The 18,174-nt window shown below is 39.8% G+C and overlaps 1 protein-coding gene across 3 annotated transcripts in view; it reads left to right on the forward strand.

The window, feature by feature from the left end:
* Positions 1-15,868, forward strand: part of LOC144516949 (SLIT-ROBO Rho GTPase-activating protein 3-like) — a 33,902-nt gene extending 18,034 nt beyond the window's left edge. The window contains exons 8-22 of one of the 3 annotated variants that reach the window (XM_078248682.1): positions 28-129; positions 3,316-3,513; positions 3,619-3,703; positions 4,969-4,996; positions 5,938-6,040; positions 7,496-7,556; positions 8,861-8,938; positions 9,280-9,414; positions 9,490-9,595; positions 9,668-9,895; positions 10,733-10,806; positions 11,092-11,272; positions 12,034-12,180; positions 12,358-12,673; positions 13,131-15,868. In XM_078248682.1, the coding sequence (XP_078104808.1) occupies positions 28-129; positions 3,316-3,513; positions 3,619-3,703; positions 4,969-4,996; positions 5,938-6,040; positions 7,496-7,556; positions 8,861-8,938; positions 9,280-9,414; positions 9,490-9,595; positions 9,668-9,895; positions 10,733-10,806; positions 11,092-11,272; positions 12,034-12,180; positions 12,358-12,673; positions 13,131-13,595 (2,307 nt within the window). In that variant the 3' untranslated portion in view covers positions 13,596-15,868. Of the gene's footprint in view, positions 1-27; positions 130-3,315; positions 3,514-3,618; positions 3,704-4,968; positions 4,997-5,937; positions 6,041-7,039; positions 7,071-7,495; positions 7,557-8,860; positions 8,939-9,279; positions 9,415-9,489; positions 9,596-9,667; positions 9,896-10,732; positions 10,807-11,091; positions 11,273-12,033; positions 12,181-12,357; positions 12,674-13,130 lie in introns of those variants that run through there. The other 2 variants (XM_078248683.1, XR_013501887.1) reach the window with 2 other exon arrangements.
* Positions 15,869-18,174: the final 2,306 nt, after the last annotated feature.

Genomic DNA, 18,174 nt, shown 5'->3' on the forward strand with positions numbered 1-18,174 from the left:
GTAAACTTCCATTTTTCTTAATCCCAGGTGTGTCAGGTGAGTGCACAGCAGCCTGTCCAGACAGAGCTCTTGATGCGCTACCACCAGCTGCAGTCTCGCCTGGCCACGCTGAGGATAGAAAATGAGGAGGTGAGGGAGGGCACACAAGTCTCAGAAGGCTGAAGGTAGCCACTGTCAGTGTTTCATTTCAAAATGAAGCAAGCTCAATGCAAGTGTGCTATACACAGTAATGTTTTTTTTCTTCTGACTCAGAAGAGGACATATGGGTACATATACTCAGTATACCAATCATATACTGAGTCATATGTTCTCATTTACAGTAAATGCATGGTTTCCTCCAGGAAGTTGTTAAGCTGAGGTGTTAAGCCACTCAGATCTTGATCTAAGTCATCACTCATTAATAAATATGTGGCTTTTGCCACGTGAAATAACACCTCTGCTCTTATTACTCTGGAGGTTAAATTTATTTTTAAATAAAATGTTTTAATTTTGATGATGTTATGATGAGAGATGGTCTTTGTGACCCACTTCTGCAGGAAAACATTGCAGGAAACTTGTGTATGTGTGTACTGTATATACAATGTGTATATGACTGTATATGTGGCATGGTGATTGAGATGAGAAATGACTTTAGATGACAACGTTGAAAAGAACCATTTTGTGTCCCAGATGCATCTACCAAAGCACAAAGAAATTCCAATGTGAAAGCTTGATAATCAGTTAGGGACCGTTTGGTATTTATGGAATGGACCACCGGAGGAAAATAGGGGAGGGTCATGTCTTTTTATTTTTTGCTGAGGGGAGGGTCATCCAACATTTTTTAGTCTGGGGGGGGGTCACCCAACTTTTTTATTCATGAAAAGAGCAAAATTTCAAAGTGGCTTGTTTGGTGCATATTTATCCATGTAGCTCTCAGTCTCGCCCCCTAGCAGATGGGTCTGACCGTATACGTGGAGTTTGCTGGGTGGGGGGGCAGTGCCTGGTGGCTCAAACAGGTAATTGCATTGTTTAAAAAATGAGTGGAATAATTACATCTGGCATGACCAGATATTTTATAAATATCTTAAATAACATAAAACAACTAAATGGTGATAGGTAATACATCTGATTTCATATACTGCTTTAGTAAAATAAATATTACCTGGCTGACAATGGGAGCAGCAGGACGCAAAAAACGAAAGTTACTGTTGCACTAGTCTGGACATCTTGCCGTGCCAACCTTGCAATAAAGGTTTCCTAAATGCCAAGTATATAAATGTGATGTCAGATTACTAATTGATTGCGGGTTTTGTGTAGTTTTGGACTTGTATACGTTTATTCCACTTTGTTTAAACGGCGAAGTGGAGAGACCTCGTTCACCTGTTTGGAGCTGGCTGGTGAATGTGACGCTCGTATAGGCCTTGCTGGATACACCGTGTCATTTACCTTTTTGTGGATCTACTGATCGCTGTGGATTACTTTTTTTCCGTGTCATTGGATTACGGCAAAATACGGATCTTTTTTTCTCAACGTGTCTTAACGTTTTATGGTGTGACTGCGCTTCGTTTCTGCGTTTGGAGAGGCATCTCAACAGACTGTAGGTCCAACACTGATTGTTCACTGTTACATTTTAGTTGAATTTAAGCATCTGTCTATTGCGACAGCCGTGCCGCGATTGGATTTTATAAGGGCGAGTTGTTAAATTGTTACAATGTAACTTAACATCTGCTTTAAAAATAAACATATGTGTTTTGGAATATAGCCTAATGTTCAGCTTCGGCAGCTTTACCTATGTGCTAAAATATACAATGACGAAGCCTAGTGACGAGTCCATAGCAACCAGTGTTGAATTGGTTATATCCCAGTGTCCTTTGCTGAATGGTCTCAATGTTTTATTGTTTTATTTCATGTGAATACTAGTTTACTAAAGGAGTAACTTAGTATTTGAAGTAATACAGTAATGCATGAAGTGTGCTTTTAGTTTCCATGCTTATTGTGTTTCCACAACAATGTTAGTGAGTAAATCTACTGAAATGGCCACCACACCATAACAGAGGAGTGTGATGTATAAGAGGTTATGCAGAGGTTAACGCCCGTACTCCTGTACGTCAGGGCTGTAAAAATCAAATGGTATCTGTACTACTTTGCTAAGTGCAAAATTGCACGCAAGGGGAGGGTCATGCCTCTTTTACAAATCATTTTGGAGGGTCATAGGGAAATTATTACTGATGAGGGGAGGGTCAAGTCTTTTTAGGTTAGAGGCCACAAAACTCCTCTGGTGGCCCCTTAATTAAATAACAAACAGTCCCTTAAAGCATGAAAATCTAGAATGTTGGTGAAAAACATAAAAACACAAACCTTGTATGCTGTAGAGTAACATGGATGTGTCCACATATCGCTGAGTTGTAGACATTTGAAAATGCAAAGGCCATTGCATATCACCAGGTTATTGCGAAATACTGTGGCAGGAAATGAATATCTTATCTTTAAAACGATCAAATCAAGTGAGACCACATGTAGCAGAACAGGAAGATGCTGCTCTATATAGTCTACAACACACTGTTAAAAAGGTTTCCCCCCGTTTCCAGTATTTATGCTATGTGTATAGCTTCATATTTGGCATGAGAATGGTATGAATCTTCTCAGTCATCTTTCAGTTAAAGAGAATGAGGGTATTTCCCAAAATGTCCAACTACAAAAACATTTGAAAAGCTGCTTCTCTATTAGGACCCTCTAACTGGCAGATAATAATAATAATAAAATAAAGTTACCGCAATTACCCACAGTTTATCACTCATCAAAGTTTCAATACCTTCTTCTGTGGGGTCAACTCTCATCCAGTCTCCTGCCTCCACTGGGGGTGGGGGAGGCGACAACCCTGCTGGCCTGGAGTAACTAAGGCCTCTGTGACTCACATGGACCTGTTTAAAGGTCACCAGGGTGTGTATGTGAGTCAGTCGATGTCTGTTATGAATATGGAAATGCACACTGCCTTCCTGTCTGCTTCACATGGAAGGAACATAGTAAATCTTTCATGTCACAATGCCTCATGCTAGGTAGCTAATTACTCTGTTGTTTAGGGTGTGTCAGTCAAACTGCTGTGAAAATGGCCTGCAGTGATTTAATCTTAGACTGTGCTGGCTTGTTTACACCCCACAGCTTGTTTGTGACAGTAAGAAGATGTATTGGAAGTATGCACATTAGTTGTAATTACAATATTCCTTGTTGATTTAATCTAATTAATTTCATACCGATTTCTTATATTTATATGTAACAAAATGTGTAATAGGGATATTGTTAGAAGTCACAATCGTGTTTGTATGCTGTGTGTGTCAGGTGAGAAAGACTCTTGACGCAACCATGCAGACCCTTCAGGACATGCTCACAGTGGAGGACTTTGATGTTTCAGAGGCCTTCCAGCACAGCCAATCCACAGAGTCGGTCAAATCGGCTTCCTCCGACTCCTACATGAGCAAGGCAAACATCGTTAAGAGACGCGCCAATCAGCAAGAGACTGAGGGCTTCTACTTTACTGTAAGTTCTCAGATGAGAGCACAATGGCACTGCAGCATGGAACACAACTATTATAACTGGAAATAACCATGTCACTTGTTGTCTTTTTATGTATTTCATCTGCAGAAATACAAGGAATACTTGAATGGCAGCAATCTCATTATCAAACTGCAGGCCAAGCATGACCTTCTGAAGCAGACGCTAGGAGAAGGTGAGACTTATTGTGCTATACAGTACATTAGTGGAATGGAAATTGCTGGTACTAGTTGGTTTCCTCCATGTTTTTGGAAATAGAATACAGAATTATGTTGCGCTGAATTTATCATTTCCTTGACAACTTAACCATGTTTGGACATCAAACAAACCCTACATTTCATGATGAGAAGTACATTGCTTGAAGGCTATGACATGCCATAGTAACCAGCTGCGACAGCCCCGTAGTTGAGTCAAAGTCAAAGTATCTTTATTAGTCTCCCCAAGGAGAAATTCATTTTGGACACTGAGAGAAATTGCTGCAAGAGTTACAACAGAGACACACAAAATCAAACATCAAAATCTTACAAGCATCTGCTTTTGGTTATATATTATATATGGGTCAGTACATCGTTTTTCAGACTATATGGACATATACTGTATAGTACATATAGTCAAGGATACAACCTTTGTGGATATACAGGAGTGTTTATGGTTGAAAATGATTGATTGAAATTGAATACAAAATTGTGTTATAATACTGAAGTTGTCATTCACTTGACAGCTTGTCAATGTGTAGACCTAAAAGAAGGTCACAGGGTAGGGAAGACAGAAAAAAGCAACCTTGAACTAGTAGTAATGTACTTGAAGGGTATTGATATATTCGTCATATTTAATATGCATTTACCAGGTCAAAAGAGTAAATAAAATGTGTATGTTCTATTGTGTTTCTACTTCAGACTCAAACAATCTGCTTCAGGGTTGGAATTATGTGTGTTTGACGTAAAGTAGGATTGTGAACATGACGTGATCCTTGAACAAACATTGCTGATTGACTAATCAAAGTGAGGCCTTAATTAGTTTGCGTACTGTGTGTGTGTGTGTGTGTGTGTGTGTGTGTGTGTGTGTGTGAGAGAATGTGGTGCAGATATCATGAAATCATCAGACTGTACAAATCAGCTTCCACAGACCTCCCACTCTTGTTGCCCCTGGATACATTTTCACTTTGCAGAGCGAGTATACAAACTATCCCCTTCTGGGGCTAATGTGCTGTTTCTAGGGCAACAGCTGAATGACTGCTGCCTGGCAGTGAGTCAAATACAGCCATGGCGCTCACCCCATTGAGCCTGCCTGAATAGATGCCCGTTTTCTCATAACACCCCTTTCCGTCTCCATCTGCCAGCCTTGTATAGTCGGCCAGCACTCAACCGTACAGCTAACTTCTGTGATTGTAAAACTAGTGTATACTAATTTTGGCCCTTTCTCTGCTGTTTTTCCTTTTAGGGGAGAGGGCTGAATATGGAACAACAAGGTAAGATGTCCAGTGACAAGAGGGTGAATAAAGTAGGTGATGGTGTGTAAAATCATTCCTGTGTCCCTGGATGTGGCAGGAATGAGATCACAGTGTGGGAATATGAGTGTAGTCTTAACTTCTCTCTTTATTTGTTGAACGAAGGGTTTATTTCTAATTAGAGAAGGCAGTGCTCTGAGTTGTTCTTCCCAGTTTTGATCTATACAAATATGTTAAGACTAAGAAAGGAAATGCCAGTGAGATGGATCATGTCCTGCTGTTGTTCTATTTATAAACAATTCATTGAGCAGAAAATGAACAAATATTGACAAGCCAGACTCATGACTAATTGAACACAAGTGTTTGGCTTTGACCTATTTTGAACTATAGCACATTCCATTAAATGCAATCAAATCTTAATTGAATTTTGTGTGTGATAATTACTTGTAATCATTTTTCTTGACTTTGATCAAGTTTGCTACAGCAGCTCTGTCTACGAGTCAAGTTATAGGAATAGTTTGACATTTGGGGAAATATGCTTATTCGCTTTCTTGCCAAGAGTTAGATTAGAAGATCAATACCGCTCTCAGGATTTTACACTATATATGAAGCTAGAACTAAAAGACCATTAGCTTAACATAGCACAGAGATTGGAAGCAGGGGGAAACAGCTAGCCTTAAATACGTAGTATAAATGTGTTTACCTTTTGTACGGATGAAACAAAGGATCCAGGCAAACTGTTTCCCCCTGTTTCCAGTCTCTGTGCTAAGTGGTAATGATTTTCTCATCTCATTTAAATATTGTGTTTTTGAGGTGCAAATTACTGTGTGAAAGACATGGCAACAAAAACATTTTAGAAAAAAATGACTGCATTTTGATGTGTAAAATTGCATTATATTATTAATTGCTTTATTATTTATATTTACCCTGTACCAACCGTACACACCCCACCATCTCCCCAGGCCCCCCACTCTTCCCCCTAAACCCCAGAGAATGCGGAAGTCTAGACCTCGCTCCATTTTTAACCATAAGCTGTTTAACGGCAATATGGAGGCCTTCATTCAGGTATTAGCCCATCTGTGCTCTTTGTCTCTCCATGAGCTCAGCTGTCTCGCTAGCGGTCCTTGGGGGTTTTCTTGCCTTTGACCACTCTTTTACCCAAATGTTGGCTCACTCATGCACTTTCCTCTTGCTCATTGCCTTGTTTTCACAGTCTTGTAATTGAGGAAAGACAGGGTAAGATGAAAACCTATCAAACAAATTCTGGAGATGGTTTGATTTCATAGGCACTGCACCGGTGCCGGGCCTGCTCTTAACATCCTTTCTCCTGTGATCCCCAGACTCCAGACACTGAATTAATGTGGCTTTATGTATGTCAGTTGGCCAGGCACCAGCCATGTCAGGCTATGCAAATAAACACATGGCCACATCCAATCTAATGCTCAATCGAACAGGGACAGGCAGACAGAGTGTGCGTCAACAGCATTGGAACAGTACAGCTAAAACGATCAGTCGATTGGCAGAAATAAAAGCGATTAAAATAATTTTTCAAGCAAAAATTCCCGTTTTATGTTCCTACATTTTGAAGATTTTTGACTTTTATTCATAGAAAAATTTACTGAATATCTTGAGCTTTTAGAGTGTTGGTTGAAAAAAACCAAGTCATTTAATGATGACACTTTTGGCTTTAAGAGATTGTAATGGGCATTTGTTACTAGTATATTCTGACATTTTACAGAACAAATTATTCAACCAAATAATCAATATACTATTGGACAGATTAATGGATAATCAATAATTGGTTAGTTGCAGTGCTTGGAAAATGCCTGACTGTATGTATAGCTCTGATCCCCATCCTCTCAGGTAGCATTCTCCCTTCAACAGACTCCCCCTGCCCAGCGATGTTCTCCTGTTTCACACCCCACAAGGCACTGATGCTTTGGCTATTCTCTCAGGACAGGCCTCCTCTTTTCTCTCTCTGTATGGTCTGTCTCTCTCACTAACATGTTGTGGTTCTTGTTGCCTCTCTTCCTCTGTCTACGTGCCTTTCTGCTCTCTGCCCAGGGGACGACGGAATGTCCGTGCGAGGAGTCAGGTACTCTGTCTTATAGCAGGGCGGGATAATCGCACTGTGTTCAGTATGCTAACCAACATTTCTGTGCCCCTGCCCTGTTGGCATTCCTGTGAAAATACTGTAGTATTATATAACATATGTATGGTGGTGCAAACACTAATACTATTTTGTTCCACTTATTTTTGTTCTATACACTTAACATCAGTTATTTAAATAATCATAAAATTAACAATGTTCCCTCAAAGTAAGGTTAAGCTTAGTTTAGTTTATTGGGATCCCCATTAGCTACAGCAGTGCTGCAACTATTCTTCCTGGGGTCTGTAATTAATTAATTTGAGGGGCTGCCTCTATAAGCTTCTGATGATATCAACCTGCTGGCATGACTATTTGTCTTCTATTGTTTTTTGGGTATGTGCTTCCAATTGATCATTTAAATGTGTCGGTAGGACTCAGGGCAGCCCATACCAGTGGTGGTTGAGAGCTGCGTTCGATACATCAATCTGTATGGTAGGTTCCTGTTGTGTTTATATGTTGTCTTTCCACAAAATGACAAAACCTGTGCTGTCTCATAATCTGTCTCTCTCTCGCTCTCTTTATACAAGCTATATTTTTTTGGTGTGAAACTTATTAATTTCAACAGTTGTGTCAGGGAATCAAAAAAAGTATACAAATTAAAAATGTATTTAACAAAGCATACTATCTACCATATTCTCAATAGGAATGCCCTTGACTGAAAAATAAGTCTTTAGTCTACAAATAGCTATTTTCCACCATAGAAACCTTTCCAGGTACCAGAAAGGTAATTATTCCCTGCACCATAGTTCCTGGTACAAAAAAACAGCCATTTCAAACAGCCTAGGAACTATTGGGGCAGAGTTTGCAGTGCTGGACATCACTGATTTTTACAAACACAAAACAGCTTCATTCATACAATAGGCCACTTGTATCAATATTAGGACAGGGTGGACACAACACAATGACTCTGTGTTGTTTTGTCCTGATGTAGAAATGTTTCAAAAGCCACTCATTTTTTAATCTGTTACAGACTCATTTGCCTAATCTTCATGGTTCTTTTTAGATGCGGTTGAAACGCAAACAGAAAAACGCTAAAGGGGACTTTTAGTTCCTGTTGTTGTTCCTGTGGCTCTATAGTTCCAGGAAAAAGAATTGTTGAAAAGAGCCTAAATATTAGCATTTTTTGACTAATCAATTCGTTGAATTAGCTGACGAAATCTGTCAAATAGTTTTTTCAGTGTTACTGTCCCGTCGCTGCAGAATACAGTAATGCTGAGGGATCTTATAAAATCAAGTGCTCATTAATGACAAAAGCGTGTTTATGAATATTACAGTGAAGACAGACATGTGATTATCATTTCACCTAGTAATGAGTAAAAACAAATACAGAATTTACCATAAAAGGACCAGAAAAACAACTAATTCAAAAAAGAAAGTTGACCAAGACCTTCCTGACCAATTTCCTAGAAATCTTCTTGCAAAGTGCCGCCTTAATCTCATGACACCGTCTTTCATTTATGTGTTGCTGCTGCACACTGCTCTTCTCTTTCATATCCAGTCTCACAGCATTTTTCACCATTTCGGTCACACACATACAGTACATCCCCACACTCACATTGTAGCCTAAACTAACATTTGTTGTTTGCTTTTTTAGTTTGTTGTGCTTTAACCTTCAGGCTTTAAATGTTGTGCCCATACTGTGAGGACTGGTTACTATTCTTATACTTTAAATGTGCAAAGAAATTCAATTAAAGGACATTTGTACATTTTACACTAACGGGTCTATCTGTCCACAGGTCTTCAGCAGCAAGGTATATTTCGAGTTCCTGGCTCCCAGGTCGAAGTCAACGATATTAAAAATGCATTTGAAAGAGGTTAGTCCCAGTGCGCTTGGCCATCTTCTCTTGATTGATTTTAAATTGCGTTTTGTCCACCTCAAAAGCCACAGTCTCTTCCACAGGCCTCTAAAGTGCCAATAAAGAGCCCTTATGTCACATGTAACCCCGTAATGGACATGCAAACCATTTTAGATGCATAATGCATAAGATCAACATCTCCGAGTAATAATGAATGAGGAAAGCTAACTGCACTCTTAATGTTTATATCAACCTCCCAACTTGAAATACGCATAAAAAACTGTAGCAGTGCCGTGTTACATGAACACTGATAGTGATGAATGATTAATGAGTGGAATAAATATGTGCTATGTACATAGGAGAGGATCCACTGGTGGATGATCGGGCTGATCATGACATCAACTCTGTGGCAGGCGTTCTTAAGCTCTACTTTAGGGGGCTGGAAAACCCGCTGTTCCCTAAAGAACGTTTCCTCGACCTCATATCTACAACCAGTGAGTCACGTTCCAGATAAAACATCTGATAAATAAGTAAGCTTTTTGTTGAGTCTAGCTTTCTTTTTATTTCAGAGCTTGACTCAGGAGCAGAAAGAGCTCATCATCTTCAGCAGATAATTGTGACTCTTCAGCGGCCTGTGATCATCGTCATGAGATACCTGTTCGCATTTTTAAATCAGTAAGTCCTGCCACAACCCATTTCACGCATTTGACACTCATAAAGTGATACTAATTGCGTCTGTCTTTCCAGTCTTTCTCAGTACAGTGATGAGAACATGATGGACCCCTACAACCTGGCTATTTGCTTTGGCCCCACATTGATGCCAATACCAGATGACCAGGACCCTGTGGCCTGCCAGGCGCATGTTAATGAGATCATTAAGACCGTTATCATCCACCATGAGGTCATCTTCCCGGCCCAGCGTGAGTTGGATGGACCTGTGTATGAAAAGTGCATGGCTGGTGGGGAAGAATACTGGTAAGTGCAAGACAAGGTATCCAACATATGTGTGGGTGAATGAGAGGCAAATAGTGAATATATGTGTGTATAGTTTATTCTATTGTGTGTTTGTGGGACACTTATTAAAGAGCCCCAATTATACTCATTTTCAGCATTCTATTTGTACTCTTGGGGTCTACTAGAATAGGTTTACATGCTTTGGTGTTCAACAACATATCAAGTTTCTCATACTGCCCATTGCTGCAGCTTCTTTGCCTGAAACACTCTGTCTGAGCCCAGTCTGCTCTGATTGGTCAGCTGGCCTACTCTGTTGTGATTGGTCAACCAAATTCAAACAAGCCACTGGGCAGCCTGTGCTTGCTCAGGCAGCACCAATGGGCAGCACATATGGAAAACTGGCTAATGACATCATTAATTGAGGAACAGTTGAGAAAAATTGCTGTCTCTGGGTGAGAAAGCTCCCTTTACAGTGAAGTGTTTTTTTGTACTTTATACATCTATTAAATACACACAAAAAACGATATAACACACTAAATACGGGAATAATAAAAAAAAAGCATAATAGGGGCTTTTTAAGCAGCAGCATTTTATTATATTTGTTTGTTAAGCTTTGTTAAAGTTTAGTTTGAGTAGACTAATAACCATAAACATGGCCATATTTATACAATTTGGTCTTAAAACTATCCCACTGTGCATGTATTCTTTTAAGGCAAATGATGCAAAATGATTTGGTAATTTGGGTTTTGTTTTCATTTTCTGTATTTAGTTTTTAGTGTTGTAAAGATTTGAAAAAAGGGATGACATTTTAAAATTTTTATTTCAATCCTCTGACTGTCTCCATATTTCTCCATTCAGCGAAAGCCCTCACAGTGAGCCAGGAGCTCTTGACGAGGTAGACAATGGTACTGGACCCAACACTAGTGATGAAGGTGAGACACAAAACACAGTCAGTCCACTGCAAAGACTGCAGCCGTACCTACGGAGCCCCCCTGGGCTAAACCGCGCGCGCGGATTATGAATCCGTGCGAACAGTTTATAAAACCGAGGGAATGGATTTTTATTCTGTGCGCACGGTTTAGTTTTTTTTTTTTTTCTCAGCTGACCCCAGTGGGGCTCCGTATGTATCTGTACAGTAAGTGAAGAAATAATCAGAAGTTTCAAATTGGATTCTGTCACATTGCTTTGTGTTGCACTTTTTATTCTTTGAATTGCAGAGTTGGAGCAGATCGAGGCAATCGCAAAGTTTGATTATGTGGGCCGAAGCCCGAGAGAGCTTTCCTTCAAGAAGGGAGCCTCTCTGTTACTCTACCTACGAGCCTCTGAGGACTGGTGGGAGGGCCGACATAACGGTGTGGATGGGCTGATTCCACATCAGTACATTGTTGTACAAGACATGTGAGTAGGACACATGTAGGACAATTAGATTTTTGTTATATCAAACAGACATTATTTTAGTATATAACTGCATCAGAAAAGTGACCTAGTCAAGACGTCAGTTACCTGGTTCTGCTGCAGGGCAGCAGCTACTTTGGGCTTTGTCATTATTTATGTTGCTCTATTTTCCCAAAATGCATGTTTCTATTCTTACCGTCCTCACGAGCTGTGATGTGTTTTCAAGAAGCTTGGCCTTATACGTTTGTAAAACCGGCGCCTTTATACGGGTCAATGCAAAGAAAATAATCCTTTTTTCCTGAATGATTTTCTTGTTTTCTTGACACAACTAGTTGCAATGAAAATAAAACAAATGGCCCCCTACCAGCAATTGGCTGTAGAGATTTAAGGAGGACCAGCACGTAGGTCACTTCCCAAATAAAAGCTTTAATTTCTTCTACGGCCTTATACCTGATAACCTCTCCTGCATCACAGAGCAAGTAACCCAATTAAAGCTAGATTCAGAAGAGAAGTGATGGATGTACTGCCAACAGTGGCTTCCAGGGACTGATAAGTGATTAATTATGCCTGTAAAAGTAATGAGGCTCGCAGTGCTGATGACATTTTTGTGTTGTTTTTGTGGCAAGAATGTAATTGTTAAGGATTCTTATGTGCTGTTCGAGAGAGTTGCAAAATTCAATCTGTCAAATTAAAAGCCAATATTACCATTTCCCTAGGTCATAAACCATTAATTGAGATCAATCTCTTCTGTCTGCCCATATCAGGGATGATGCCTTCTCAGATAGCATTCCGAGGACTGATAGTGCGGCCAGCAGTGGACCACACCACGATGAAAGAGCCTCGTCCAGGAACGACCGCCAATCTCCTTGCGAACACACACCTGAGCGCCGCTTTGGAGCAGCATTTGGAAGGTTACTTAAAACTCCATGGGCACACACAATACAGGCAGTGAATGCATACTGTAGACACGAGTAATTATAGCTTTTTAATGAACAAAAAAATTCAATCTTGGCATTTAAAATCCCTGTGCAGGTATTCAGAGTCAAGACATTTAAACTGATAAAGGATCAAACTGTGATTTTTCTTAGGGTGAGGGTGCGATCAGATGGAGCTGCAGGTCCACGCCACAGGAACAGCGCTGACAGTCACAGCCCCACCAGAGCTGCAGACCAGCCTCCTAGGGTTATGCCTCGGCCCTGCAGCCCACATAAAATAGCAGTTAGCAGGGGCCCAACAGACAGTCCGGAGAAATGGCGTCTTGCCACATTTGGCAGTGCTGGCTGCATCAACCACCCAGACAGAAAGGCCTTCGTGGACAGCCACTCTCAACGATCTTCACCCAGCACCATTCGGCACGCAAGTTTAGGAGATCACAAAACCCTTGAGGCTGAAGCACTCGCTGAGGTGAGTGTCAATACTTGAATAGACTTTGAAATAGACAATTTAATACAATATTAATACACTAACTCTCCTTGAAATCATTTAGTTTTGTACTTCGGTAGATCAATTAATATTGTACGTCTTCATTAAAAAGAACACTGTCCGGCAAAGAAAGTAAGTTAACCACTTGCTGCTTCTTTTAAACATTACTGCTCTGAGGGCACGGTATAACTGAATTTAAAGCATTTATTCATCCAAAGTCCTTTACTGTTTGCCTGTCATTTACACAGTCACTCACACACATCTGGTTTCTGGGGCGAGAAAGAGGACAATATTTAGAAACCAAACTAAATCAAACTGAAACTGTAAAAGTGTGGGGGACATATCTCCCCCACTATCAGTGGAACTTGGTTTTAGTTACTCCTTGCCTGATTGTTTGATTTTCATTTCTAAATGTCAACATACATTTCCCTTCTGACAGGACATAGAGAAAACAATGAATACAGCTCTCCATGAGTTGCGTGAGCTGGAGCGACAAAATGTAGCCAAACATGCCCCTGATGTTGTTTTGGACACATTGGAGCCCCTCAAACACCCTGGTGGAGCCCAGGATCCGTCTGGCAGCCCTCTCCACACCATGGTGATCAGGGATCCAGATGCAGCCCAGCGACGTAGCAGCAGCAGCTCCTCCTCCGAGACCATGACCACTTTTAAACCTGCTATATCAGCACGTAGACCAAGTGCACCTCTAAGGCCCCCGCCTGTCAGACCTGTCCGGCCTGCTCCTGTGATTGGACAGGGCCAGGGACCACAGCGCTCCAGCAGCTCTAGTTCCTCTGGTCTGGGCAGCCCAGGCATCACACCCACTGACAGGGTCTTTCCCAAACCTCCCTCCCCATCACCATCCACCTCCTCCTCATCCTCGGACAAACAAGGTAACATGTAGCTCCAGTCAGTCACAAGTCAAGTAGGAGAAGAAAACTGTGGATACCAAGTGATTGTGATTACCATCACACCCCTGCACCTCTTTTTTGACAGCAAAACAAACATTGACACCTGGTCTCTATGATGAATATTTACCACTGATCTTCTATAGTGTAGGACAGCTACTGCTGGTTTCTGACAACTGTGCGCCCACACATTAACTTGTTGGTGGACAACTTGATGTACTGTATTTCAATATTATACACAAAAAAAGGTTTGAATCTACGAGCATCATTTTATAGAACACTACCATGCTGGACAGCCATGCTGGATAAAAAAAAAAGAAAAAGGGATGCACTGGAAAATGCTTCTGTTTACTGAAATATGACAAAGAATCACCTCATGTTGTTAGGTTACAAAAATGCTGTGAGCTTGGACTTTGTGTCTGGTTTCATGTTTCATAATGAAGGAACACTTATGGGAACATTTCACTACTAATTATGTAGACATCCAGTGGTTGATGTAGTCTATTAAAACTACAACTCCTTGGGACCATTTTCCTCAGAGAGCCAGTCCCACAATGCCAGCATATACCAGCAAATTTTTGGGTTTTCAGCATCAGGAGAACACCGTGGCTGTGTCTGAAATCACTCCATTTACTATGTAGTGCACTATATTTACCGTTAAACGCCATTTTATTTCAGTGTATGAATTCTGAGTGGGAAGAAAATAAAAGTCTTATAATGTTATGAAAGTGTGCATGGCATGTACAGTAAAGGCTTTTCTGCCAAAAATCCCACAATGCAACGCGTCACATTTTATGGATGCGAAAATTACAGTTGTGTGACGATACACCTGTTAGTGATTACGCTAAATGATGCTGACTCATATCTGTTGGAAATCTCAATTTATTGTTCATTATAGAGTAAACTATTGAGTATCTGTTTTATGGGGAGATGTGATTGAGGGAGATTTCAGACACAGCCCATGACTGAATGGTAAAACTAGAGTAGAATTGCAATAAGTTGCAGTTTATTCTAATGGCCACTAGATGCTGGCTTCAAGGACATTTCATCTGTATTAGAGCCACTACGTGAAAAAAAATCTGGTAGTATAAAAAACAGACAGTGGAAAACAGCAGTGCTTGCTCCATCCCACACCAATCCAGCTCCAGGATACTGATTACCAAGGGCTGAAAGCAACTACACGGCACCAAGTGGGATTGGTCACTTTTTCTTGGATTGGCTAATTTTTCTACAAACAAATTTAGCAGAATAATTTGAAAAATGCTACAATTATACAAACCTATTAATGGCTTTTAGGTAAATTGAAATATCCTTCAACTCTTCTCTTAAATTGCTCAATTATTATTTTTGTCCCTGCAAGAGTAAGAAGTTCCAAAGAAACGGTCCCAGTAAAACTCACCAAGCAGTGTAATCAGAACAAGTGGTGCTGCTGCTGTCTGACCACTTAGTGACCAGCCTGAATGGCAGTAGCAGCATCACTGGCCAATAGCTTGGGTTTGGGCCAGGTTAACTGATAGCAGTGCAGCAGCGCAATCAGCAACAACCTGAGACTCTGCCTTGTTGCATTTTCTTAGCAGTGGACCAGGGCAGGAGACAATAGTCAGTATCTTAGCCAAAACTATGTTTTTTTCCTTCATTCATTAATCTCAGAACAGGTCAGTGGACGTCAGAAGTAGACCAGGCCAGATGGCTACAATTACGCAGAGGACATTGACAATTATTGTGGACATTATAGACATGCCACCCCTATAACTAATACAAGGAAATAAAGATGAAAATCAGCAAATTGTTCTTATAATATAGTCATCTCTCTATATAAAAGATTAGCTGTGTTACCTCAATAAACAAGTAAAACGTTCTTCAACAATTCAAGTGACTAATGCACTTATAAACACTACAGGGAACTGTGCTGCATTTGTAGGTTCTGTGTTTTCATTTTGATGAAGTTGTACTAGGAACATGATATAGCACATCAGTATCATTGAAGCTTACTTAATGTCTAGATTGCACACGGTCAGTTTAGGCTGTGTGGGTGTTTAGATGAACTTGTTTACTGTTGGTGGTGTTTGTCGTCTGTCTTATAAGGATGATCAATATATCTTTAAAGTGTAATAGGTACATTGTTTTGAATATATACATACAGTTAAAGGATACTTGTATAAATAACATTGTATAATAGGAACAGGATATATTATCATGTCTAGTCTGTTGATTTTTGTAACTCTTATCCTTGCACAAACATTAACAAACAATAAATCAGTGAAACCTTGCTGAAATTTCTCGTTTTATTGTCTTGTGACGTACAATAAAATGTGAAGTGCTTTAATGTAGATGACTAAAAATTAACAGTGGCCAATGATTCGTGATGAGTTATGGCAGTTTACCATATTCACATCCATAGTCCTTGCTACACTGAACATCTGTGGTTAAGAGTTGCATGAACATACATGACTATCTCACTTCACACAGCACAGCTCACTCATACAGTACATGCACTGACTAGCGTGGCTTTGCAGTGCCATCTAATGGTCAGCAGAGAATTTTTGCTCATCCTGTTGGATGGGAGGAAAAGATGGGTATCTTTTCCAAATCAAGAAAATACTACCATAAAATGCACCGTGAGCTGCATACATTTACTCAAGCAACGTATTTAAGTACAGTTCTGATGTAGGCCTACTTTCCTCGCGTATTCCATTAATTGTTATTTCAAAGGCAAATATTGTAATTATTACTCAAGTACATTTATCTCACTACTTGATTTGCAGGTTCAAATTTCACATGCAAAAAACATGGTCAACACATGAAATACAGAGGTTTAAAAAAAACTGTCAAACTACTGTGTATATATAAAGTATTTAAAATTAACTAATTTAGAGCAACTACTAAATCAAAATGTTGCTTCACGTCCATGCATTTATGATAATACTCTAAAAGGCTGTTCTGCATAATGAGTACTTTTACTTTTAATACTTTAAGTATATTTTGCTGACAATACATTTGAATGCTTAACTTTGACTTGTTATGCAACATTTTTAGACTTTTACATCAAGTCCATCACTGATAGTCATGTACTTGTTGACATTTCTTACATACTCATCCAGACATACAGTTACCATGTGTGCCCTGTGGATGGAGGCATTGTCATCCTGGAACTCTGAACAAGAGATACATTCTTTACCATGTGATAAAAGTGCAGACTCAAATTTGCACAGGACAGCAGTCACATCCAGATAAGGTGTTTTAAATAGGCCTATTATATGTTTTGATGTAAAATCTTAAAAGTCTTTGAAAAGTCATTAATTATAGTTGTCAAACAAATGCAGTGATGTAAAAAGTACAATTGTATGTAGTAGTAGAAGATGAATCAACTCAGGTAAAAGTATCCCAAAATTATATTTAAGTGCAGTGCTTGAAGGTCCTATGACATGCTGCTTTTTGGATGCGTTTATATAGGCCTTAGTGGTCCCCTAATACTGTAGCTGAAGTCTCTTTCCCGAAATTCAGGCTTGTTGCAGAATTACAGCCACTAGAGCCAGTCCCACAACGAGCTTTCCTTAGGATGTGCCATTTCTGTGTCTGTAGCTTGAAATGCTATTGAGGAGGAGAGAGGGGGGGAAAGGTGGAGGGTGGGGGTGTGGCCTTGACCAAATGCCATACTTCACTTGTTTGCAAGCCATGATGTCTCTCTCTTTCTCATGGGCGGGCCAAATGCTCTGGGCGGGCAAAGCAGAGAAAGGGGGAGGTAACCTTCCTCCTTATGACGACATAAGGAGGAGATTCCAGATTCGCCCATCTGAGCTTACTTTTTCTCAAAGGTGGAGCAGGATACCCAGAGCTCGGTTTACACCTATCGCCATTTCTAGCCACTTGGGGACCATAGGTAGGCTGGGGGAACTCATATTAATGTTGAAAAACCTCATAAAATGAATTTTTAATGCCGTGGGACCTTTGTGTAAATATACTTAATTATTTTCCACCTCTGCTTTATTCTTTGCACGACCTCAGTTGCAAAATACATGTTAGGTGTAATATAGGGTCCCAACAACAGTGTGCCTCAGTGTTCTGAATCAACTCCTCAAACATTACACTGACATTTTTTCTCTCAACTGATAGAAAGCTGCTTTTTTATTTTTCTCTACATCTTGAACCAAAGTAATCATCATTGTAGAGTAAAGCACCAGCACCTCAGCCACTGTTCTTTAAACAAGTTCATGCTTGTATGTGTTTTTTTTTGACTCTGTAAGGCTTGTGAGGACGTGCAGCCCCCCCAACCTCATATGGAGCTAAATCAGGGCCAAATGTTTTGTTAATTTGAAAAAAATATATATAGTTGAAAAACTAAAGCTTGAAATTGAAAATTTAAGTTTTGGTCTAAAACTTGAAAAATAAAAACATGTATTCAAACTAAATATAAGTGTACCAATTTTTCTTTCAGTTTGAATAAAATGTAGATTAAATTCTGGAATTATTTTGAATAAGTTAATTTAAATTTTTCACTTTTGTATTTGTTTTTAGTTCCACATCTCATGTTTTCAGATTCAAAAGTTATTTTTTTTACGGCTTCAAATCTTTTTT

This window comes from Sander vitreus, chromosome 4, assembly GCF_031162955.1.
Source record: "Sander vitreus isolate 19-12246 chromosome 4, sanVit1, whole genome shotgun sequence".
NCBI classification, from domain to species: Eukaryota; Metazoa; Chordata; class Actinopteri; order Perciformes; family Percidae; genus Sander; species Sander vitreus.